Source organism: Anneissia japonica, unplaced genomic scaffold, assembly GCF_011630105.1.
Source record: "Anneissia japonica isolate Jap-2015-1 unplaced genomic scaffold, ASM1163010v1 scaffold3040_len1308831_cov196, whole genome shotgun sequence".
In the NCBI taxonomy this organism is placed as follows: Eukaryota; Metazoa; Echinodermata; class Crinoidea; order Comatulida; family Comatulidae; genus Anneissia; species Anneissia japonica.
In genome coordinates, this window is record NW_022718257.1 from 344,277 (window position 1) to 371,726 (window position 27,450).

General features: G+C 33.3%; 2 protein-coding genes across 5 annotated transcripts in view; one reads left to right on the forward strand and one right to left on the reverse strand.

Moving 5' to 3' along the window:
• Positions 1–4,393: 4,393 nt before the first annotated feature.
• On the forward strand, positions 4,394–13,577 carry LOC117110509 (ras-related protein Rab-20-like). Its single transcript, XM_033253254.1, has 4 exons — positions 4,394–4,587; positions 9,099–9,192; positions 9,300–9,356; positions 9,735–13,577. Exons 1-4 carry the CDS (start codon positions 4,550–4,552, stop codon positions 10,266–10,268), a joined length of 723 nt encoding a protein of 240 aa, XP_033109145.1. The 5' UTR covers positions 4,394–4,549; the 3' UTR covers positions 10,269–13,577.
• A 966-nt stretch (positions 13,578–14,543) lies between these two features.
• Positions 14,544–27,450, reverse strand: part of LOC117110508 (WD repeat-containing protein 48-like) — an 18,340-nt gene continuing 5,433 nt past the window's right edge. For 2 of the 4 annotated variants that reach the window (XM_033253251.1, XM_033253249.1), the window contains exons 6-16: positions 25,509–25,699; positions 24,996–25,286; positions 23,875–23,965; positions 22,286–22,383; positions 21,593–21,700; positions 20,676–20,772; positions 20,236–20,322; positions 19,537–19,757; positions 19,054–19,130; positions 18,253–18,436; positions 14,544–17,531 (exon numbers count right to left, since the gene is read on the reverse strand). In XM_033253251.1, coding sequence (XP_033109142.1) covers positions 17,433–17,531; positions 18,253–18,436; positions 19,054–19,130; positions 19,537–19,757; positions 20,236–20,322; positions 20,676–20,772; positions 21,593–21,700; positions 22,286–22,383; positions 23,875–23,965; positions 24,996–25,286; positions 25,509–25,699 — 1,544 coding nt within the window. In that variant the 3' untranslated portion in view covers positions 14,544–17,432. Of the gene's footprint in view, positions 17,532–18,252; positions 18,437–19,053; positions 19,131–19,536; positions 19,758–20,235; positions 20,323–20,675; positions 20,773–21,592; positions 21,701–22,285; positions 22,384–22,807; positions 22,899–23,874; positions 23,966–24,995; positions 25,287–25,508; positions 25,700–26,611; positions 26,742–26,925; positions 27,009–27,368; positions 27,441–27,450 lie in introns of those variants that run through there. The other 2 variants (XM_033253253.1, XM_033253250.1) reach the window with 2 other exon arrangements.

Genomic DNA, 27,450 nt, shown 5'->3' on the forward strand with positions numbered 1-27,450 from the left:
TGCAATAGAAACAGCAAATCATTTTTAAGATTATAAAACATCACCTTTATTTTCATTGTCATTCGTATTTATACAGGCTGTACAAACAATTGAAATTAAGAAGAATCATTTTTTAATATTGTTGAGCGAACAACTTTTAATGGTCGTCAGAAAAGGGCGGCAATTTTTTTTAAAATTATTATTTAGCTTAAATATATTTCCGAACGCATGTAGGCGAATGAGATAATAAAATAAAATTTTAATGATGATCTCAGGGGAACGAAGAGCGTAATAAAATACATACTTATTAGTTAATTTACATTTTTAATTAAAATACGTCGGGTCTTCAGTCTTCATTAATTAAAATGCGACGAATTAACGATAATTGAAAGAAATTCTAATTCATTTCAATAATTTACGCGAGCACGCACGCGCGCAAATATTCGATTATATACATGAATTCTAATACGCTGTCCATACTAAGTGATGTTAATCATAAAATATAATTGTAAACCCAATTAAGTGTGTGTAAATTATATGCAATGTACGTAACTCATATACTTTGCATGTGTTCATCGAGAAGATTATGACATAAAGTGGATGGTGAGTACCACGTGACTTTCGCAAACCAAGGAGCGGAATGTCGCAACTATATATATATGGCTCTGCAGGCGCCAGGGCTGGCTCCGCCCGAGGAAAACAAATTTGTACAATTTATTTTTTTAGGCACAAAAAGGTTTTTCTCTGCGTCGAGGAGAAAACCCCCAATTCGTCAGGGACAAACAAAATTTATGTATTTTCTACATATTAATAAACTCTAAAATCGATTTAATAAGCCTTTGAAACCCCTAAATGGACATACTTTCAGGGAGCTTCGCCCCTCCCTGGTGCGGCTGCGGTGGACCCGGGGATGAACCACCTTCGAAAGATTTTGAGAGAGCGCGACATTCGACCACCCCCTTGACCACGCCCACTTGTTCTCGCCGTCGAGTTCATTCCCCGGTCAGGGACCTCGGAACCCCACCTCCCGTCGTGCAAATCCTGGCACCACCCCTGGGTATCAAACCACGTTTAATTAAAATTATTAAAACATACGGTGCCGGTAGATTATAATACAGAAGACTGAATCAAATCACAAATTTCGTAGGCCTGAACTACAGTAATTGTTCAGTTATTTATATACTATATATTATTATAACTCTTAACTTGCATGGTATAAAATTATCCCTTTAAATAAAGAATCCCATAATTAACCAATTTTTTTTAATTTTTTATTAACAAAATTTAATTTTTCCCGACTGGGTGGAGTCCTTGTAGGAAGCTTGGATTTGGACCTCTCGTCGGGGAATTCCTGGCGCTCTGCACCCGCGGCACAGTACAAGAAAGTACCTTGTTGAATATTGTTGATATCAGAGAGTTTGAGAAGGTTTAAATTGGAAAATAAGGGAGAGGAATGAGACCATGGTGGAGTGCCAGATATAATTCTAATAGCTTTTTTTAGAGAATGTGCAGTTTGTTAATGTTGGATAAATGTATTGCCCCAAACAATGTTGCAGTATCTCAAATAAGGAAAGATTAGGGAATAAAAAATACAAATAATGGGGATAATCTAAAAATAATACCAACTTTTAAAAATTATATTCTCTATTTTGTTGATATGTTTTTTTCCATGTTAGCCCACTGTCAAAATGTACCCCTAAAAAGAACTTAGCTGACTGAAACAGAGGGTATGTCATAGGCTTAACTGTCGATAAACATTTTAAAAGGGGTGGTATCAATAGGCCTACATTCTAACTGCTGTGGGGTCCCAAAGAGGATGAAGTTACATTTATTATGGTTGATTGAAAGTTTATTAGCAGCAAGTATTGAGACAAGGGATCAGTTTGAAGTTGACAGTATCAAAATGATTTAAATAATATGATATTGTGATCAATTGTGTCGAAGGCCCAGGCGCGGATCCAGACCTTCGCCCACACGGTTCGCCCAGGCGAAGGTCAGGGTGAGAAATAAAAATAAAATTTTGACCACTTTTTCAACAATCATACTTACATTCATTGACTTTTATTTTGAACATTATCATTAGGACTTTAAATCCACACTAGCCTATATCTTCAAATTTCGCGTCGCATTTCACAAAAAAAAAGGGGAGTGGCGCGCGTCGCATTTCACAAAAAAAAGGGGCGGGCTTAGAGGGGAGTGGCGCGCATCGCATTTCACAAAAAAAGGGGGATTTAGGGGGGAGATTGGCGCGCGTCGCATTTCACAAAAAAAAGGGGGGTGGCGCGCGTGGCATTTCACACAAAAAAAAAAAATTTTTTTTTTTTTTTTTGAGATAATTGAATGGATACGCATAAATCCACTTGGTGAGAAATAGAACAATTGTATAATTTACTCAATGTTAATATACAGTAGCGGATTTTGTTGTTTGACGACTTTTTTTTAACCGATTTTGGATATTAGTTTTCCTTTTTGCTGATTTTGTCATTTTTATGTTCAATGTTGCTGAGAAACTTCATCATGTTTTCTAGAAGTGAAAACTACCATGCTAGATAGTCAAAATCGACTCAATACAACCTCATATTCCTCAAATGTGCTGGGCTTCAAGGGATCTTCGCCCCCTTGGACCCCCACCAGGGGCCCTGCCCCTGGACCCCGCCGGGGGGCCCTAGGCGGCCCCCCTGGCCCCTAGCCTATGGCTGCACGCTTCGTTCACAGATTACTCGCTCACAGATTACACCCCCACTGATTGCTTTAGTATTTGTTTCAATTGTATTGCTTGAAAAAAGTCACCGTCATTTTTCACTTTTCTATTGGTGCTATGCTAACCGCCCACCACGTAGAGGCTGCATTTTTACTTTTTTTTAGTGACTTCGTTGGATTCGGCTGTTTACCAATCAAATATCTTGTTGTTACCGCCCCCCCCCCTTCCCGGTAAACAGAAAGCTGAATATTCATAGATTCTTCTCATATAAAATATATATGAATTCCCATTGGATGAAAAAAAATCACCAGCAAAACACGAATTTCAGTATGAATGAGCCTTCCGCCATTGTCAGAGGTCTCGAGGCCCTGGCCCTTAATTTTTTAGGCCTGCCTTAAAAAAAAAAAATTATTGGTTTGCGTGGGAATCGAACCCACGACCTCCATGTTTGCTATCCATAATCCACCATCAACTAACTGCCTTTAAAAAAGAAAAAAAATTGCCTCGTGTGGTATAGTCACAATCAACAAACACTCACAAATCGGGACGGTACGTACTACCGGTACTTTACCGCTTGAGTTCACGATGTACACATATGACATGGGTCATATCATGTAAAGATAATTATTTGTCCCGAATTATAATTTGTATTTTTAATGTATTCTAGAGATAGGTCCCTGCATTCAACAATTATGTGGATATTCATTATACTGTTATTACTATCAACTATTGCCCCGGCGTCACTAATTTGTTAATTGATTTAATATGCTGAATCATTATTAATGGTATATAGGCCTGCCTATTATATATTTCTATAAATTAATCAACAAATAGTCTCCGCTCACTATCGTAAAAAGGCCTATTGAAGTATGAAGTATTATTAATTCTTTATAAAAGCATTATTCGAGCACCTTCATTATTATTATTATTATTATTATTATTATTATTATTATTATTATTACTGTATTATTATTATTATTAATATTATTATTATTTTATATATATATTATTTATCATCCATATTTAACATTGAAAACATGAATTAGCCTATGTGGATAAAATTATCACAGAAAATAAACTTCTAATTTATAAGATTATTTTTTTAAACAGAATCAAATACAGTACGGTAGATAATTTTTTTTTATTTAAAAGCAGGCTTTGCATGGACGTAATTTTATTTAATAAGCCTATGCTGATTATTATTATCTCATCAATCAAACTATCGTAAAATTATTATTATTATTATTATTATTATTATTATTATTATTATTATTATTATTGTTATTGTTATTGTTATTGTTATTGTTATTATTATTATTATTATTATTATTATTATTATATGTAGGCCTATACATGAATATATGCCTAGGACTATATATTATGTACGGTATACAGTATTTAATAATTTAATTAGAAATAATTATAATTATTAATTGTAAAACATATATAATATAATGTTAACAATAATATAGGCTAGACCTAATCAATTATTGATACCTTACTGTCATCTATAGATAAAAACATCGATTCGATTGTTATTAATAACAGCAGCTTTTAGCAACTTTTTGGCACTGCGGCGGTGCTGATAGAAAACAGCAGCTTTTTGGCACTGCGGCAGTGTCGATAGAAAACAGCAGTTTTTTTCGCACTGCGGCTGTGCCAAATCGGCACTGCGGCAGTGCCGATAGCCACTACCCCGTCTTTCCAAAGATTGTATAGCGCCTCTTTCTGTCGATCGACTCGATTCACGGATGCAAATTTATACACGAACAGGCAATGACAGAGGGTTTACATAAAGATCTGCTTTCTAAACTGATAGGCAATGCATTTTACTGAATCCACGTTAAAAAGTGATATTTTTCGTAAATAATGGCAGCGCCACAAAGTGGATCAGGCAAAAAGAAGGCGTAAGTATCCTAGAGAGAAGGGCCATCCTTAGATTCCTAGCTAGGCTAGGGCATGGTTGGTTGCCGACAGTCGTGCTCGTAGATTGGTTTGATGTCGATGATGACTTATCGTCGTGGCGTGATGATAATTATACTATTGATAGATGTGGGGAAGTTGTGAGCTTAATAGTGTCCCGCTCTTTTAGCATGTATGTGGAAATCTAAGCTTGTTGCGTCATGTTGTAATGACTATTATTTGCTATTACTGTACGTAACCTACTAACAACATTCTTAATCTTACCATTTTGTTGGCATTTGCATATTCAACCCTTCTTATTTGTATTATTAAGTAAAGATTCACTGCTGGCACTGGGGTCAGGGGCAGACAGATTTTAAAAGGCAAAGCAAAGCTTTAAATATTATAAATAAGAGTACTAGGCCTAAAGCCTAGACCTAGTAGATAACATTGAATTTTGAGTGCATATTCCACTTTTTAAATCATAGATTTTTAATCTCATTTTTCAGTCCACATCTCCAGTTTTCCAACAAAGTACAGGTAGGCCTAGGGCCCCCGGTCGGGGAGAGCTGGCCCCCCCCCCCCGTCGGAGAGGAAAAGCACAATTCGTCCGGGAGAAATTAATATGTATTTTCTACATATTAATAGACTCTAAAATCGACTAAATAAGCCTTTGAAACCCCTAAATTGTGAAAATTTTTGTTGGCTTCGCCCCAAGGACCATTTTCGAAACCTTTTAATCCAAGCTCGACCACGCCCACTTTGCTTTCGTTGGGGAAATCTGATCCCTCGTCGGGGCATCGGCCCCCCCCCCCTGTTGGCGACCTCGGTCGCCCTGTCGGGCAAATCCTGGCGCCACCCCTGGCCTAGGGGGCCTAAATACTTTTTAATTAAACAATTTGAAGTTATGTCCTCAGATCATTCTGTTCTCAATAAAACTGAAAAATTGGCATTCCATACATTTTGTCAGTACCAAGTATACTAATACTATTTTCATACGTTTCTGATTTATTTTGATGGTAACATATATTACAGTAAAATATATTATGTGTACATTATAATCGCGAGTAAATTCATGAAAGCGAACGTTACACATTAAATACATTTACCTAATCAACATTCTTTAACATCAAATGAATATGTTTGCAAATCATCTTTATAATGTTCTATTAGATGAGTAATCCTTGTAACGTAGGTTACAAAACTTTATCAAATTGAAAGAACGAGCAAACCTAGGGGCTTAACCACATATCATTAAAAATGAACATATTATTAACTACTTCAATGATTTTTTTCTCAAATAAATATGTTTGCAAATCATCTTTATAATGTTCTATTAGATGAGTAATCCTGGTAACGTAGGTTACAAAACTTTATCAAATTGAAAGAACAAGCAAACCTAGGGGCTTAACCACATATCATTAAAAATGAACATATTATTAACTACGTCAATGATTTTTTTCTCAAAAACCATAACTAAAATAAATATAAAAACAAATCAAATGTTCTTGTTGTTGATTATAGACAAAAATACTCTTTTATAGTCGTTTATGATAGTTTTGAAAAAATGTGCTCATTTATTTTTAATAACATTCACTGTATATACTCACAATTGAAGAGAAATTATAATTTTACTTGTTTTTACAACGATAGACTCATGATCGGTGTTACATAATTATATGAAACTGATGTTACTAACATTTACATAAATAATGCGATTATCATTGGAAGTGTATGTTTAGCAAATTTATGTCATTTGTTACCAGAGCATCTCCGTAGATTTTTAATGGAAAAGAATGGAAGATGTATGTTGTTTGTTTACTTTTAGTGAGCGAAAATGAAAAGTATCAACTGGATTAAAATATATTGTTATATTATTGCAGCATCAATTTTTCAAATCAATATACTGGTAAATGTGTAATTACTTGGGTGTGGCACTTTTCTCCCCGCTTGGTTTTTTATTTATTGTATGTATAATGATATTTATAGGTACATTTTACACTCGGTTATAGATAATCGTCTTACAACCATCTATTATTCAACATTGGTTCAGTAACTTACGTTATCGCATATCAAATGTATTGATAATGTTATTAAGGGTATGCTGTGAAAAAACTATTTGAAGTTAAATGTTAAGATTTTGGGGAATTGCTCTTGACATATTAAAGTTTCGTTCTAAAGAAAACCCTAGTTTGTTAACTGAACTTTATTTTTCTTGATTTTTAAAGTCCAATTGCACATTTATAGTGAGCCTGACCCTCTAGGCCTCTTAATTAGTGAGATACGCGCTAACAAAGTTTGAGCTAATTAGCAATACCTTGTTCGTTTAACTGACTGTATCTCAGTAAGTGTAGCACCTATTGAGTTGGTTTTGGTGTCATTTTAAAGCTATTCAGTAGCTCTATAATTTTATTGATAAATGGTAACTTCTCAAATCAAGCAAAAAGAAGTTGTAATAGATTATATAATTCAATGAAAAGCCTCCTATAAGTTGGTGATGGGCACTAACAGTTCCTAACCAATGAGCAATTACTGTATTTATTATATGGCATGTCCATTTGAAATTGCATTTTTGTATAATATTAACACAGTAAAACAACAGTAAACGAATGAGTAAATTGTTAGAAATTCCAAGATGGCTATTCCTTGGGAAATAGGAAAGTCGAATGGCCCGAGCTGTGAAGGCAGGGACGCTGCAACCTACAGCCATAATATTGGCGCTGCTTCAAGTGGCACGCTTGCCTATGGTTACAGTGGGATTGCAAATATTGTAACCATGCTTTTGTATAGTTAACATTTATATAGCGTTTTAGACTGGAGTCTCAAAAATGTGGACTAGTTAGTACAATAACTTGTAACCCACAGCCAGCTAAACTCGTCTGTCCACAACAGGGATTGTATAGACCAGTACATCAGTGTAACCGCCTACTTGTCTCGAAAGATATTCTTTAATCCAACTGCATGTGGACACTTTCGGACAATGTATGGAGAGTTATATTGTACTTTAATTATATTTTTTATAAGATATACATAGGGGTGACATATACCAGCATAGACCAAAAACGATATATGACAAGTGGTATTTTGTTAAGGGCATTATAAAACATTGTTAGCTTATCACTCATGTTTTCTATCTATCCTGAAAGGGTCTGCGTTGTGTTGTAAACTTCAATAAGTTTTTGAGTCTGCGCAAGGCAAACCCCAGAACGTTACTGCTGTTGTTGTTGTTGTTTTTTAAAACTTGTTTAGCGAACTTGCCAATTGCAAATATTGATGATTTCAAATAAAAATAAAATTTTATTTTTTATCAATTAGTGCACCTGCCGCCACGAAAAATTTGAAATTTAAGAAAAAAAATAAAAGTTTATTTTTAATATTATTACGCCCTCTGCTGCCTTGAAATCTCCAAAGATAAGATATGTATATTTCTTCCTCATTATATAAATTTGAAGCATTTAACCATCCTATTTTACATTTACCGATAAAATTTTATTTTTATTTGTAAGTACGCGAAATAAGGAATAAAAAAAGTCTAAACTAGAAGTTATTTCCAACAAACGTTCATGGCCCTTTTTTTAAGTTTGATCCCTGGGTTTCCCCTACCTACAAAACAAAATAGGGGTTTCAGCAAGGACTGTACTTTACTGCTATTTCCACTTATAGGACACATCGCATAGATGGCGTAGTCCGTTAGTAATGTGTTGTAAGGGAATAAGGAAACCAAAGACAGTGAGTTCGAATTGCGGCTTGATATACAATTTTTAATTAAGTAATTAATTTATTTTATTTATTTTTATTATGAACCCTTGCCGAAAACGCAATGTAATTTATACCACTGTGTACTGTATTTAAGCATGGAGGATATTTCCTCCATGAATTAAGCATGTTTAATAGTGTCAACAACAAACAAGCCTTGTCTGAAAGGTGCAAATAGTAACACCGAGCATGGGCAAAATTTTACTTGTTCTTATAATAAAAAAAAAAGTGTAAGACTGATACATCATTTTAACACTTCTGAAAATGTTAGTATCCCTCCATGATTTCTGGGTGTACCACTCTTTGGATGAGAAGGTAGTTTTCAGCACCTTCACGTTTACCTGTGATATGGTTTACCACTTTAAGGGAGGAGGGAGGGTGTGGTGGTGGTGGGAGGAAGTACCTTTGGAGCACTAGCAATTGATTCTGAAAATGTTCATTTCCAAGTATTTAGAGTAGTTTACTGGCATTCTCTATTCAACAAGGATGAACCTTTTAACATTTGAAATAATCTGAATAATAATAATGATAATAATAATAATAATAATAATAATAATAATAATACTTGAGCATTTTAATACTGTATGCGCTTTTTACCAGAGTTGCACAGTACTTAAAAAGTATGAACTATGGAAAAAGGTGAGAAGAATTCATGCAGTTTCGTATAATACTGTACAGATGGTATTGCTCACTGTGTCTGTTTTCACATGACTCATTTCTGTATTGTCTATTATATAATGCATAATTTTGTTTTTCTTAGAGATGTGAAAGTAGTAATAGTAGGAGAAGCATTTGTTGGCAAGACAACGTTGGTGAAACGCTATATGGACGGCCAGTTTACACACAATGTTGGAGTATGTATTCCTCATTCTTCTTTCAGAACATCTTGAAGTTAATTGTTAGTTTGTTGTTCTTGCTACATCTTAAACCAATGCTAATATTTCTTCTGTTCTTAACATAGACTATTGGAGCATGTTTTTCATTGAAACAGTGGGGGCAGTATAACATAGCAATATGGGTAAGTGTTGTAGTTGCGTTAGCAGAAAAAAAACCATTGTTTCGTTTTGATTTTGTTCTTCTATCCCATTTTTCTATGTTTTTGCAATTGTTTTTCGGTCTGGCACTTTGCTGTACTTGGATCTTCTTCAAACTTTGCCCAAGCAAAGACCATGTTCCAAAGATGTGCATATTAAAATATGACATCATTCTACCTATTGTGAATATTAATAACGGGTAATGAGGAAAAGCCCTATGTTCTGTTTTACTAACCAGACATAGTAAGTTATTATTGTTATTCTGCTAGTCCTTACATTGTAAGTTATAAGCCTAGCTAAAACCTAACAGTAGTAATTTATTTTATTTTTCTGAATGTGGCATAATATTCTTTACACTACAGGACACTGCTGGAGAAGAGAGGTTTTCTGGGTTGAGCTCCTTCTATTGCAGAGATGCCTCTGCTGCAATCCTAGCCTATGACATTGGAAACAAGAAGACTTTTGAAATGTTAGAGAAAAGATTCCTTCCTCTTCTTGATGCAGCCAAAGAGGACTGTCTATTTTGTGTGACCGGTACAAAACTCGACCTTGTAAAAAACCTAAGCGACAGTGCCACAAACGGACACGATGCCGGATCAAAAACGATAGAGAATAAAAAGAATGCCCGCCAAGTCACTCAACAGGAGGCGGTAGAATTTGCAATGCAAATCAATGAACCGCGATTTAAAAACAAAAAACCTGAAACACGACCATTTTTCGAGACCAGTTCGCTAACAGGCGAAAATGTGTGCGATGTTTTTGAGTACATTTTTCAAGAGTTATTGCCAATAGGAGAGGATAGGATGACAACGAGAGGAAGCAAACAAGTTAAGGACAAGAACGTTATTTCGGTGGATAATGAGCCTACAACTGAACGAAAAAAACCCTGTTGTTGAAATTCTTTGACAAGTGCAAACAGAGCCAATTCAATCTACATGACTAAAACTGAGCCAATAAATATTTGATGATCTGTAGGATATGCTGGTTGTTGGTACCGTCAACACCTAATTAACTTTGTTGCTGGAGTTAGACCAAAGATCAGTGCTGGAAAATGCTATATAGATGATTTCACACAGTCTTTCAGCAAATAATATTGAAAATTATAATGTTTTTATATTATACAGCATTTTTACAAATTTTTGGAGCGGTTTTTTAGGAAATATAATGTGTCGTCCATCCCCTGAGGAGTATTCTTACCAATGCACCAGTGCAATGCAAACATCAATACAAACATTAAAAATACACAGTACTGCCACTGAAAAATGGGGTAATTTTAATTTTAAGTTAATAGCTGAACAATTTTGAACTAGAGAAAATTGTCCTCGCATATACACATTTTCAGTAACTGTAAACAATACATATTCCTGTAGTTTTGCATACCCTTTAAATTTCCGGCAGCAAATTTAAGGATAAGTATAGTAAAATGCCTATTTATGTAAATTATTTTTGGATGGCAGTATATAATCTTAAAATATCCTACAAATCTATAATCAAAATCAAATAGACAGTGTTTTTTACATTATACTATTATATGGTAATATAGCATATTTAGGCTACAGCGTATTTGTATGAATTGAATTGAATTTATTAGTAATCAGAGTAGTAAAATACATACATAAACATGATATACGAAAAATGGACAAGATAAAAAATTGCACAAAAACATGACTGTAATTACATGAAGGAAAAGCCAAAAAAAGTAAAACTCATTTTCCATTGGGGTCCTTATGCCCATATACTCATGATATGATGTCATCATGACCATATTTAGACATGTTTATGATGATCATACAGCTCCAAGTTCCATACAATCTTTGTGTTGTTAAATGTTACTCTCTCAGCTGTGTGTTTACAGTAGCTTGGTCTAATTCATGAATAAGATCATTATGTCGTTATATATCCAGTGTTTGTCTTGGACAATTTTTACACCTGCTCTTATTTGTATATTATATATATTGGCATCACCTACAGTCAGAGCATATGAATATGTTATGTATCGTATTATTATATATTTGTTAAGTTTGTGATTTTAAAAGTATTTTCTGTTTAGATTTGATTAAAATACCAACGTGAATAAAAATTTTTAATATATAAATTATACACCGGTAATAATAGAAGGATTTGCATTGAAGACAAGAAGTTAGTAAATAAATGAAGTATATAGTCTGAAGTTGTCGATTATTCATGAAATTAGATTCGTTTACCTTGTATACCCTTTAGACCTATAATATTGCAATGATATTTATAACTTTCACCACATAATTTACAGTAATTTACATACATTGTATCATCATCATCTTACAGTATGCCATTTTCAGTCCTCTGTTGGTCAAAATCCTCAGCATCATAGATCTGTTCTAGTATAATAAGATAGTAACTCAACATAAGATCATAGAATGACAGCTTGACTAGATGTAAAGCAATAAAGTTTAACTGGCTATTATATTTTTATCTGCCCTACTTCATTACCAGTGCATTTTAGAAGTGCATAATAATTACTACTAAGGTATGGATGAGAAGAAGTATACTTTCTTAATATCATTTAAAAGGCATTTATTTAGTCATGAATCAAGTGTATGTTAGTTTACAATATTTTTTTGTTTTCATGCATTCTATATTTGTAGCACAAGGTTTTTTATTGTTCAACAAAGCTGGATAGGACAGTTTGTGCATGGTTTATAAAGTGAATTACTATAAACAACTCACAAAGGAAAGTCTTGCTCGTTCGATGATTAAAAGGCCCGAATTAAAATGACTAGAAGCTGAAGAAAATGAAGAAATCATTTTGTAGCTTTTTGTAAGAAAACAGGAAACAATATTATGTTTCTATTTCTAGATGTGGCAGGAAGTTGAGAGAAGTTAAATTATAGTTTTGTATGAAATACAGAAGAGAACAGTTTACAGTAGTCTAGACAGACAAAAATATCATCACTCATGGACGATACGTAGATTAGATTATAAAATAACCTATGGAATTATATATTTTTAATTAACTTATGTTGCTAGATATAGCAAAATTGAACAAATTCAGTATAAAATTGTACATTTAACTGATTTTTTTAGTCAATAAGTCATAAATAAGACCTTGTTTACACTATAATAGTCAGAATAAAAAGGTACATTCAACTGAGTTTGATAGTGAATAACTTGTAATTAAATTACATCTTACTTTTATTAGTGTACACAGAGATTAAAACCATATTTTAGACTAATAAAGTTTTAAATAAACTTAACCTTTATTCACTATAACATCAAATCATTCAGTGATATCTACCAGATTTTGGTAGCAAAAACCAGAAGGAATTTTGCAAGTAAAATAAACCAATGAAGTTAATTTTTTTTGTCAAATATGTAATTAAGCATTCAAAATCATTGTTTTATAAAAATTATTGTTTATGTAATTTGAGTATTTATACAAAGTGTAGCAAGTAGTAAGTGGAGTCGTAAGCAAATTTCACGAGTAAATTCAACCACTAAAGCCATTTTTTTCCCTTCAAATATATATAATTAAAGCATTTAAAAAATCATCCTTGGATGAAAAATATTGCTTATGTTATGAGTATTTATGTATATATACAAAGTGTATAGTTGATTTTAATGTATTTTATCAAAGGTGCAAACTTTTCTCTCCGATAAAACTTAGTGACTACTTACTAAGGCCTCTACTTCAAAATGCTTATGTTTACAAAATAGGATGATGTAGTGCTTAGAACATTTTTAGAATAGTTAACTATTGGAGATTCTTTGGTGTCTGGTTAAAGTCTATCATTGCTGTCATTTGGTTATATCTCGAGAGCAGGCGCACACTGTGTTGGCGACGGTAACCGCCATGAGTTCATGCGCCCTGAATACAACTGTGACTGATGGATTGTTTTTTTAACAACAATCCACTCCGAGTGCCAACAATGATCACTAAACTGATGTTCCCTTGAACAAGTGCTCACCCAGAGCATGGACAAATTCTTCGGCAAACTATCAGGTGACACATATTGTGCTAGGCTCTCGTATACTGTATGTGTTATGTCTTCATATGTTAAAGTATTATATTATAACATTTTATTTTAAATCATACAATTTTATGTTTATTCAGATGGTAATCTTATGTTAAAATGTAATATTTTAAATGAAATTGTATTGTAAGATATAATTTGATTCTGTGCTAAGTGCTAACATTTTATATCAAATAAATGATAAAATAAATCTTTCATGGTAGATGATCTTCAGTTACTTGGAATTATAATTTTTATGAATATTAAAAACATAGTGCCACTTATTATAAACTTGACAAATACTGAATTGTTATTACCTTATAAAAGTTATTAGTTATACATTTAACACGTTGGAATGAAAAAGAAATTGTTTAAATGTTTAAAAAAATACCAATCCAATGAATGCCTTGGCATTTATCCTTAGAATTCTGGCAGCAAATTTAAGTTTTTTTTAGTAAAACAAATTTTTGATCTACGACATGTTTAAACTAAACAACTACATGGGGGTCCCAAGTTGGGGGATGCCACTTCAAGGAGGGAATTCATAATACAGTAGTTTGTGCATCGGTGTTGTGCTTTGGACTCCCAACCTTAAGGTCAGTGGTTCAAAACTTTCACTGTGCAAGTCGCTTATGTTCTTGGGCAAGGCACTTTATCTACGTTTGTCTGTCTCTACCAAGGAGTATAAATGGGAACCTGGTAGATGTTGTGGCATTGAATGTACTAGTTTTGTGTGCTGAGTGCAAGCACATGACGAGATATACTCCCCAAGGAGCAAGAAAGGTTGCACTTTGTGCTGGTTTGCCATTGTATGTTATCCAGTGACTGGGGTTAATAATGCTAAGCAACTTTGATCATTCAATTTGGAATTACTATATAAATATTTGGCATTATTATCATCAAGATGGGATTATCACTTGCGCCATGAATAAACGTCGGCTGCCTGATCCAACTCTGCTCCTGTGAACATTAAATGACACAGTGTTGTCTGCTGAATGTCAGTGGCAGTTTGGCCAGATTGTTATTGAAAATGATCCGTTGCGCGTATTGCGGCATTGCGTCCTTCATAGAATCGCATCGGGCGCAGCAAGTGCCCGACTTTAGGAGCATTTCAATGTTTCATTTTAATGTTTTGGTGGCAGTATTTCTTTACTACAGTAATAAAAGTCGTAGCTCAATGTGTAAATTTATATGAGCAAAAATGCATCTGGTGTATTTTTTTTTTATGAATATACAATATAAATGAAGACTACTTAAACAACAGACCATCCTGTTTTCCATCAAAATATTATTAAAAAACATATAATCTTTATATCCACAATGCTTGGCATTAACAACAAAAATCTCAGATAATTTTTAAAAGGACTGATTTAGCATTACCAAAGTTTGTTCTACTGTCAAATGTCCATATATGGAAGTCTGCTACACAGCCAATCAAGGGACACTTGGTAAATTATAATTTTATTTTCAATATGATGAAAATAACAGCATATTCACTTGTTCCACCTTATTAATGTTTTTTCCGTTACTCTGCTAATACGCCTAATTTTTGAAGTATTTATAGATGATTTAATCATTACTGTATGTTTATGTAAGTGAATAAATTAATAAGGAAACCGGCCATAGAATTCTAAATCTATAAGTGTTTTGCTTTCATTTGCAATTGTTGTTTATAATGAATTGGCAGTATCGTGCATTTCTCATAATACAATTTGTATTCTAAGTGAAAAGATTTAGAATATGTTTTGGTTAAATTTAATAATTTAAGTCTGTCTTATAGCAACATAAATGCTATGATAAAATAAACATATATTTATGAAACTTATGTATCTTAGAAGTCCAAATTAGTATAAAATGTAGATAAATATTAAGCAGGTTTTTGATTTAGTTTTTGTTTACATTGGGGGAAAATAATTTCAAGGTACACAGGTCATTACCAGTCAAGCTTCTTTCTACTAGATAGCTCTTTGTACGTAGCTAATTTTACCAATATACTGTAATGGTCTAAAAGAGTACTGTAGTTCTGTGGATAAAAATTAACCCCCTATATTAAGTTTGTATAAATTTTATGAGTTCTGAATGAGGTATGTAGCCTCAGTTAACATTTCTGAAAGTAAAATGAACCAAGTAAAAAGTAAATTAAAATTTCCACATCAACATGCTAGCTAGACTGATAAGTAGCGCATTGTCCAACTTTGAACAGACATAGAAAGACACATTTGTTTGTTAGATATTTGTCTGTAACAGGCATACACTTTTCAAGTTTGATTACACATTGCAAAGCTCTGTCCAGACCTATCAAATATTATTTGAGGAAAAACTGTTTTATGCCCATATATAGTCATGATGTGCCTATAAATGGTCATGATGTGATGTCATCATGACCATATTTAGGCATATCAAATGTGTTTGTCAAATAAAATTTGATAGTCTGGACAGAGCCTAAAATCTGGCATACCAAAATTTAGACAGTGTTTGGTTAGCTTTTAGAGGTCTGCATGATTTCATTATCTTATATTGACATGGTATGCAAGAGCTGATGACTATATTTGTTGATGTTGGAGCTGAATGGGAATAAATATAAACTACTTTCACATAGCTATTAAATGATTATTAAATTCTACTTAAATATTGAACTACTAAGAATAACCCTTCACCTACGTAAAGAATCCATATGTACTTTTGTTCAATTGCCGTTAAATTTATACATCATAAAAAGAAGTATTTTTTTATCGTACAAAAACCTGCTCCATATCAGTTGTCAAGCCCCCTCTCTCCCCCCACTGTACTAAAAATATAGTGTACAGTGTATTTTGTTTGTTACAAATGCAAAGAATGGACACATGAAAAAGTTATTTTGGCAGAGGATCTACAAAAACTGATATAAAATTAAGAACACAGTTTGAGCTCCAACACTAATGTACAGTCTGCATCAGGCAGATGGACTAATAATAATACATTGTAAACTTGCTACTGGTCACTCATGTTATCATGACCATATTAAGGCATGTCACATGTTATTGTCAAACAGGGCTTTAGAATCATAATTTAGGAAGTCACCTTTGTGATATATCTTGCAAAAAATCCTCCTTGCTTGATTCTACTGAATCCTTCAAGAGTAACCAAACATCCCTTCATACTTTGGATAGGCCATCAATATATTTCAGAGTTAATGCACAATAGACAGAGCATTTGATTTGTGTGATGATATGACGCTAGAACGGATTCACTGATGCGTGACCGCCCTGTGCACAACGTAGTTCAGTCAAATTGCGCCCTACAATCCACGCGATGAGAACCCAAAATTCCCACATGCGCAGATGACTTCTTATTAGTGACGTCACTACGTTCTACGTTCTGTCATCGTGCAATCAAGCTCCCTAATAGCGCCAATTGGAACAACAAAATCTATAAACACAAATGAAAATCACTAGATGCTTATTCTGAACTTCACCACTCAACATTAGAAACAATCTCTTAGATGCTACGATAATGCGATGGCATTTCAAATTGTATAAACTATCTTTTGGTTCATTTTTGGAGGTGTACCTTCATAGTTAATATAATGTTGGTACATTTAATAAAATCAATATAAAAAGTACAAATAAAAAACAAAGATATAGTAATAAGTTTTAGATCTACAACTAACTAAATATTTTAACAATTTTATCGACAATAAATACATATTTTCAATTTATTAACTAGCATATACATGTGTATATGTATACATGTACAAAATTATTTACAACTCTTTCATTATTATAATCTGTCTTAAATATAGTATTGTAGGTCATAGTTTATAACAGATTCGACTGTAATGTAAAGATATTAATTTGTTTCTTAATTTTTTGTGTGAATTGCGTATGAAAGTTTCATACATTGTAACTATCTGTATTTGTAGTTTTGCGTTGTCAGCCAATAAGATTGCATGAGTTCTCAACGATGATTCGCTCAGAGCGCCACCTATAGTCAGCTGAATTGCCTTGCATCAGGCAAGTGATCACAGTACTTATTGTTGCATTTTTTAAAAAACTTGAATCCAAAAATATTTTTCATCACATCTTAAAAAATTCAGTGTCCAGCTTTGTATCTGTAATTGAGCGTCAAGTCTCCGCCTGTTTTCCAGATAAAATGCCGTACTGTCCGTAAATCCATATTTGGGTCCAAAACCTGGAAATAATAAATTAAAAAATAATCCACAAGATTTTAAAATTAAAAAAAAAAACATATTGTAAAAAGGAGAAACATTAATGACAAGAGAAAATTAATATTTGAGTAAATTCACTTTTGAAAACCATAAATACATACAGTATAATAACTGGAGCATAGGGTAAGTTTTCAAGCATAATAATTATCTAGAAGGAATAAGAATTTGTAGAAAGGTAACATATAATCTGTGTATTTATGCCAAGTTTTTCTTGAGGCCCTAACAGAAGTATGTTGAGTAATCAAAAACCCAGGCCTGTACATAAACAGAAATGGGTTGAGGTAGGCAACTAGAGTTGTTGAGGGGTACGAGGGTTTATGGAGTAGGTGGGGGGGGGGAATAAAATTTGTCCAAACATTTATTACCAGTAAGTAACCCTCTCATAATGTATTATAGAACCATGGACTTGGTTAAATACTGGTGTATATATTTGTAAATTATATACACCACATATTATTATGGTCATTGGTAAATTTTATTCGCTGTTGGTTGAGGTTTTTAAATAAAATAAATATAAAATAAAATAAAACACAAGGTATTTTTCTTACATTTAAAAAAAAAAAAAAAACACTCATAAAGGCTTACTTCATAGAGCATCGTTAAATATTACAATTAGTTTGTATATGTGGTTGGATGTGACAGAAACAAAAAAACAAATCAATTTAACTGACTAAAAACACATACCTGATCTTGACATAGTAGTTCAACCTTTTCTTCTGCAGCACTAACACTAGCAGCGTCTTGACTATCATGGTCTTTACCATTCGTCATGCCTGGATGACCACCGTTCTCCACGCCAAGCACTTTCTCGTAGACGTGCTCAAGAACTTTACGAATCTGAAGCATGTCACTAGCTGACAGCCTATCCCTAAAGTATACATATTAAAAAAATATATATATAATGAATAAAAAATCCTAACAAAAAAATATGATTCATATGAATCCTTACAAAAAATGCTAAATATGGAAATAATGATCTTGACTTTTGACAATGATAATGATTATTATGACAGCGATGACTTTAATGAGGATATTATTTTATAAACTTTTTATTCAAGTTGTATTAAATTAGACACGAGGCGTAGTTACTGTATTAATAGGATTATGTTTATTGTTCGATGTTCAGTATACAAGTGAATAGAAACTATAGTATGTGTTCTAATATAAGGTATAATAATTAATAATAATAAGGTGGCTGAATACCTTTCCAAGTTTTAAGTAATGATGAGTAATAAGAATATCACATCTGGTCACAGTTTTTGCTGATAACAAATAATGATGATGATGTTGATTTGGGCAATGAAGGTGACAATTAATCATAAAAAGATTTTAAATTGATTTTCTTGATAATTGAAATTGGAATTAATAATAAAGACAGTGATATGATAATGTAGATGGGAATAATGAAGATGATGTCAATCTTCTGGATACCGACGATGATGATAACAAATAGCAGTCTATATCAAAAATAAAAAGACAACTTACTTTTTAAGAGTCTTTGCACCAGATGTTGAATGTGGTTGCAGGAAAAATGAGATCTTGTTAAACTTGGGTTGCGTTTTCTGAAACACACCAATGGTAAACAGAACTACAATTATACAGTTGAACTTGCCTAAGTCGAATCCAAAATGACATTGAAAAATTGTTCGACTTAGATAAAATTCAACTTACAGATCATTAATGAATGGAAAGCACAACAATTTGCCTTGTAAAATAAGATTGACTTAGAAATTATGCGAGTTAGGGGAAAGTTGACTTAGGCAAGTTTAACTGTACTTGTGATGTATATTTTCCCAACTGTATAATATATAATCATAATATATAATCTAAATTATAAAATGAGATAAGTGATGTGATTCTATCAAAACAATAAGCAGGGTAGCAGAAAGTAAAGATGGAAGCCAACACTGACATTAAATTACTGAAAAGCAATATTAAAATTGCGTGGTGTGTATTTGTGTTTCTTACCTCCACTGTAATATCAATAACCCACTGAGGGACAGTATCTTGAAGAAGAATTTGTTCAGAATCTCCACCTGCATCGCGACATAATAATCTAAACATTGTTCTACCGTTCACCTCGCTTAAAATGACCGGTGTATGTCCAGGTACGCTGAAATATCCGTTGCCCATTGGTGCCCTCTCCCCACTTACATTCATATCATCACTGCTTCCATCAAAGCCATTTACTGTAATATGAAATAAGCAACCTTGACGATTCCTAATAATTATGCAAGTGTTGTTTATACTAGCTGATACTGGAACAAATTACTTTTCGTTTTTTTCTCTGGTGGAGCCAGCCTTAAAGCCTTTGGCTTATTTGGCATCTCTAGACACAATTGCATTTTGTCTAAATATCATTTTTTGTCTTGTTTCCACTTGCATGCATTGTGTGAATAAATATGAATATGATCATGACTGGACTATACACCAAGAACATTGTTATTACTAATCCTATTATATATTACTGTATTACTATGAATTATTAATATCATTGATTATTTTTGTTTTCATTATTCATTATCATCGTCATATCATTAATATTTTCATTAGTATTATGTTGAATCCAAATCATTTTTTTGAAAGAATATATATGTAAGTCTCTGAAGTTAGCTTTTGTGCATTTTTATAATTATTGTTAAATAAATAGGAAATTAGATGATATACCTTGTCCGTTGATATCTTCTGGTTCTATTGCATGTGTTTTTGGCCAGTGTTCTAGTAATGCCTGGAGTAATAACCCACCAAAATTCACTACAATACAAATGAAACAAATCACTTAGTGTAATACAATTCTGCACTCTACATAACCAATTTTTACCATAAAATAAACTGTATTTAAATAGTTTTTAAAATGTAATTAAGTATAAGGAAGTAGGCCAGCTACAGCTTTGTTGTCAAGACACTTGCATTCCAATCACAAGGGTCATAGGTTAACATCCAATGAAACACCTGGATTCATTCCCACAACTAAATGCGTCCGACAACCGGCCACCATTTTCTACATAATTGTTGTTTTTACAGTAATTTGCTATATGAGCTATATATTTAGTATACACAGAATTAGATACTGTATGTAGCTATTAAATTACATTAAGAGAACTAACCTTTTGTATCACCACCGTCAATAGAATTTAGGCCAACGTCTTTAGCTGACACCCACGCAGCAAATGCATCAGACTCTTCAAGGTGAATATTCAACATCTGTAACCACATCAACAATAACAACATAAAATACACAACAAAAAGAATGGCAACAATTATAACATCAACAACATTAACAACATTATAGCAACATTATAAAAATCTACAAAAAAAAACAACAACAATGACAATAGCAGCTGTAGCAGCAGCAGCAATATCAACAATGTATAAAAATCTTCCCAAAATAAAATAGCAATAATAATACAGTTTGCCCTCCAATGTGAGACCACCTTTAGGACCTGAAAATTTGGGGTGGTCTCGGGGGTTCAGTCTTCACTAAGAGGGTGAGCCTTATGTTAACAGATTGCAGATTATTTGGTTCTTTGAAAAAAATGGTCTTGATTTAGAGGGGTCTCAGAATTAGAGGAATCGATTGGAAAGTGCACTATAATAAAAGTATATAAATAAATATTAATGATAATAAAAATAATTACCCTGTATTTAGTATTTGTTTGAGCCCTCAATAGCTTTTGTTATTTACTTTTGTATATATCAACATCTTAGAATGTAATATATTAATATGAACACCACTGTTTCTGTTGATGTTGAACAGGAACTATGTGATACGCACCTTTCTGTTAAGCCCCGCCCGTTGTACATCGTTGCCAAGGTCTCGCAAAACAACAGCGTATAAACATGCGCGGCAACACATGTGTTTGTTGGACACGCGCATATTCCTGGCACTGTTCTGATTGCTCAGTTGTTAAGTCTGATTGATACTCCGGAAAGATCCATTGTTAACTGACTGTGATTGAACAGACGATGATGATAATGATGATGATGTAATAATAATAATAATAATGATAATTAACACACTTACTCCATTTTTCAGATCAACAGAAAACCAAGGCGGAACATAGACCATCTTGAATTTATTCTTGATCTCAACTTCAAAATCTACATTACCCAAGTCTTCAACTTTACAAGCCTATGGAAACGAGGAATAAAATAATATACCATATTAGGTTGCGGCAATTTTGCTAGCTATGATGTTCTAAATACGGGAAAGTAGTAACGTTTATGGAGCAGTCCTCCCTGGATATTAAAATTGTTATTTTCAAACTATGAATTTGTTATGAGTGTGCATTAGTGATAAATACTTACTCTATTAGTCTATCTGTCTCTTGGAAAGTTTAACTAATTTATTTAACATATCACTTTTTTAAAATTTATTTATTTTTAGTAATTTATTTTTTTAATTTTATTTTTTCACCCAAGATTTGAGATTTTACCACTAAGTCAAACAATTTTTCAATGCAATTTTGGATTTGACTTAGGGAAGTTCAACTGTATATGATTCAATGATAAAAGTCCAACGAACAGTTATTATATATTTATTCTCATCCAAACAACAAGGTCTTAATGTTCAATTAAGGACTGCTTATAATATTTGCAGTCAAAGGGCATTATTATTATTCAAACTGTTAGCGGCAGTTTTTCCACTTTTGGTTTTACATTCATCTAAAATAAAGGTAAAATGATAACACTCAGTTCAATGCTTTCAATAACTTACCTTAAGAATATCCCATAATACTACATTTTCAGTTGAGTCCTTAGTGATAACATACCGTTTGTCATTAAGAATGTGATATTGCTGTATACTTGTACCTCCTGCAAATAAAAATAAATATATAAATAAATATACCATTCAAAATGAATAAAACCACAACATTACAAAATCGAAATTGTGGTGCTATACAATTGTAGTCTGTATTATAAAAAGAATAAGAACTATGAAGCTAAAATCACAAGAACACAAACAAGAAGGTCAATTACAGTAATATTTATGCCTACATTTCAAAATTATGCAGCATTATAGTCACACAATATAGTGTGCCAGTTCAGTTGAGTTAACTGGACAAAACTACATTTATTAAATTTATTTTTATTTAAAAATCAGCCATATCAACAACAAAAAAGTTTAATAAATATAATAATAACAAGTTTTGTTGAGCATGCAAGATTGCCTCCTTAAAGATTAAGCTGCTTGGCTTTTGACATTTAAAGACTAGCTGTAAACAACATCATAACAGACCTTTTATTGTTTGGCTAGGTTCTGAACAAACTGGAATAAGCTTCTCCTCATCAGCTTGTTGTGATAACCGTGACTGAACTCCTTTTGTTGACTAAAAACAATAAAAAAAAAATATCATTACACATTTAATTTTATCTTCATTAGCAGTTACTAACATGTATTGTCAATGACAAATTGCATAAAAATTCTTAAATTTTTAATGGACCTTTCTGCCAAGCCTCATCCCTTGTAAATTTTTGGTCCCACAACACAACATTGTACTACTCAATTTTGTGAATATAGATTTGAGGGACATGCGTGTATTCCCAGGCCCCCACCTACTGAATAACATAATATTCTGATTGGTGAGAATGTTTGTTTGACTGACACTCAAGGAAGGTCCATTAAAAGCAAACAACTTAAATACACAGAGTAAACAATTCAAGTATTGGATTCCACTGTTCATGTATATTTGTTAGTTTGTTATCTTTAACCACAAGGTACAACAAAAAGGATATTTTAAAGATACATATTTGTTTGTACCAAGGACAACTGTTCTCAATCTATGGGTCGCGACCCAAAATTGGGTTGGCAAATAATTAGAGGGTTGTGAGACTCTCTAGGATAAAAAAAAAAATTGAATTTTACATTACAATTACATCCTCCAACAATTCCCCCCCCCCCCACTTTATTAAAAAGAGTGCCATCGGGGGTTTTAGGAATTTGAAATAGAGATAGCCCAGAGAGGGACTTTCACAGATAGAGGGTCCACCCACCTTCGATGGGACTGAGGAAAGAATTATTGAGTCTCTTCCAGCCGTGTACAGCCGGTTCATCGCCGGATCAAACTGAACTTACTGAAAATGCTTTCCTTTATGAGTTGTATCATTGATGAGAAATACATTATATTTTTTTGGAAAACAACAGATTAATAATTAATACAAGGGAATTGAATACATAATATATACTTCAAAGTTAATTAGTTGAATACATAATTTATTCCTTTAAAAGATGTGTATAAGAGACAGAGATTAAGCTGCTTGGCTTTTGACATTTAAAGTCTAGCTGTAAACAACATCATAACAGACCTTTTATTGTTTGGCTAGGTTCTGAACAAACTGGAATAAGCTTCTCCTCATCAGCTTGCTGCGATAACCGTGACTGAACTCCTTTTGTTGACTAAAAACAATTAAAAAAATATCATTACACATTTAATTTTATCTTCATTAGCAGTTATTAACATGTATTTTCAATGACAAATTGCGTAAAAATTCTTAAATTTTTAATGGACCTTTCTGCCAAGCCTCATCCCTTGTAAATTTTTGGTCCCACAACACAACATTGTACTACTCAATTTTGTGAATATAGATTTGAGGGACATGCGTGTATTCCCAGGCCCCCACCTACTGAATAACATAATATTCTGATTGGTGAAAATGTTTGTTTGACTGACACTCAAGGAAGGTCCATTTAAAGCAAACAACTTAAATACACAGAGTAAACAATTCAAGTATTGGATTCCACTGTTCATGTATATTTATTAGTTTGTTATCTTTAACCACAAGGTTAAAGATACATATTTGTTTGTATCAAGGACAACTGTTCTCAATCTATGGGTCGCGACCCAAAATTGGGTTGGCAAAAAATAGGATAAAAAAAAAATTGAATTTTACATTTTACATCCTCCAACAATTCCCCCCCCCCCCCCCACTTTATTAAAAAGAGTGCCATCGGAGGTTTTAGGAATTTGAAATAGAGATAGCCCAGAGAGGGACTTTCACAGATAGAGGGTCCACCCGCATTCGATGGGACTGAGGAAAGAATATTTATAATGGTACCTCTATCGTTTTTTTATAATTTTGAAAAATTTATGGGAAGGGCGGCCTCCAGGGCAACCCCCTACCCCTTGAATCTGCCACAGAGTGCATGCTAATTACCATTTAAAAATTTTACTTCAACTTTTTTTTATCAGTTAATGACCCATTTTGAGTATCTGTTTTTAATGTCACTTTAATTAATTGCGGCTACTGGCTCTCTGGTGTGACGATCTGTTGCTTACACCACATTCGCAATACCATGTGGCCTGTATGCTTTACTCAAAAGTGAGGTCCAATGCAGTCCCCATACAGATACAGATACAGAAGTGGATCGCAGCAAATTGCCTGGGACATTAGTTTATGTCGTCAGCCAAAAAGTTTGAAGATCTTACCCATTTGTGTAAATCAGACTTTGTTGTTGAAACCCACATAGAATTCTCATCTGGTAGAAGAAGAATTTTGACAATTGGCGCAGACTCTTTGCACACGAGTACACTGCTGTTAGACAGTCGCATGTCCGTTGCGTACACGTTTCTATCTCTCCCACCTGAGTAAAACGTAGTGAATGCATCATTGGCTCGTAAAGCCCAGACGCCGTCATTATGAACCCTATACGTGGCTATACAACGTTGTTGCCCTAACGACCATAGTTTCACTGTACCGTCTGAACTGGCTGATAAACACTGTTGAAATGCAAAGGCATTTGACTTAGAAATTTTAATATACATTTCAAGTTTTCAAATATTCAGCTTACATATATTTATCTTAACTAATACACAGAAATTTGAATTATTCTTTATTATTAACCATCATCACTGTTACCCGCAACATTATCATCCCCATTATCATTAATCATTATTCATCAACATTATCATCAAAGCAAAAATAATAAAGTGTATGCTTACTTGTGTAGCATCTCTATTTACAACTAAAGCTTTGACATTATCAGTATGACCTTTCAACTTCATCATTTTGGCACATGTTCTAGGATCCCACACTCGTAAAACCTTTTCCGTTGAACCGGAAACAATGACTGTGCACGCCGGATTCATTGCTAAACTGTAAATGGAATCCTTCTGCCCACTCAGAGATGATGCTGAAAACAAGATATTTAAAATATTTTGTGTGTTTGAATGTGAGGAAGCTTGTGAGAAGGATTTGAGCTTCAAGAGCAGAATCAGGGTTCTAAGCTGAGGCTGGCCGCAGTTGTGGCACCAGAGGGGGAGGTGGAGTGGGGTCAGGCGGAAATTTTACCAGTCAGACAATTAAGGACCTCTTCATCATGGTGCTACAATGAGGTAGTTTGACTAAAAATATAAATTTGCCCACCCAAACAATGTTGTGGTCAACAAGCACATTTTTAAGTAATCCTAAATCATAAATGTCATCCTTAAGTTGAACTGTATAACAACAGACACATTCCGTGAAGTTTGTTTACAGTCGGTCACGTGACATATAGTGGATATTACTATGGAGAATTTACAGTATGATCAGTCAGATCAATGTTGAAGTATAGGAAAAGAGTAATATTATGCTTTTGAAAAAAACCACCCACCATTAACATGAAAACTGGCAAGGAGAGGCACTATGATTGTTCAAAATAGTGTTTATTTACTTATTCTAGCATTCAATGAGCTGTGCATGCTTTGGTGTGATCCTTTGTAAACCTTAGCTAGCCTAGAATCGTAGCGTGTCAAAATCGCAGTTCGTGGATCAAAGACTCTTGTGCATACCTAAACAGGCCGTACGTATGCAGGGGCCTAGGCCTAGCATTTCTCGAAAAATCTCAATGTTTGGGGGCCCGTATTTTTATTATAGCAAAACTCCCAAGTTCAATTTCCAATCAATTTGGTAATTTCAACCAACATTCTTCAACATCAAATATGTGCTTTACAGCAGAATCCACATGTTTTTCTATTACCGAGGTCACTCACGCTGCCTGTTTACAATTGATACCCACTATACATAACGTAACCAAACTAGTGGAATGTGTCTATTGTAGACTTACTTGTTACTGTGTTGTTGGCTGCTGTTAGAGCTGTTAAAGTTTTGACATCCCATAAAAATATCTGTTTATCAAGACCTCCGGAAGCAACATATTCTTTTTCTTTTGCATATGCTAGTGCTTTTACATAATCCTACAAAAAACAATTAAGTGAAAACTAGTAAACTGCATGGTTGAGGTATTCAAATTCCCAATTAAGAAGAGGAAAACTAAATATTTACAACTATGTAGATTACTGTCAACAAGTACAATTTTACACCATAATAATGGCACTCACAGGTCTGTTGAAGTAGGACCAGGATATGAAACAGACTTACCTTGTGTGTCCTTAATGTTGACATACAAAATCCTTTGTGAGCATTCCACACCTTCACCATGGCATCTGATGATGCTGATATTACTGTGTAAAAACAAATAAAATCTTAAAAATAATTCAACCAGTAATTAAGAGATTTTGTAATACCCTGGCTGTTTAAATAAAAACAGATTTTGTTTTGAGTATTTATGCATATTTTCTGGCATCTAAAGCTGCTGATATTACTGTTGGAAAATAACTGTGTAAAAATAAATAAAATTTTAACATAAGTTAACCAGTTTGAAAGGTTCTTTAATAACCTGGGTGTGTAAAAACAAAAACATATTTTGTTTTGTGTATTTAATAGGCGTATTTTCTACGATTAATATTTGCACAATTTAAATAGCAGATTGATTTTGATACTATGTTAAATGTATATTTGACAGGTATACAAAAAATACATACATGTTTTTCCATCGCAGCATAATACAATGTCATTTACCCAATCCGTATGGTGTTCCATGGACTGAAAATACGACTCCTACAC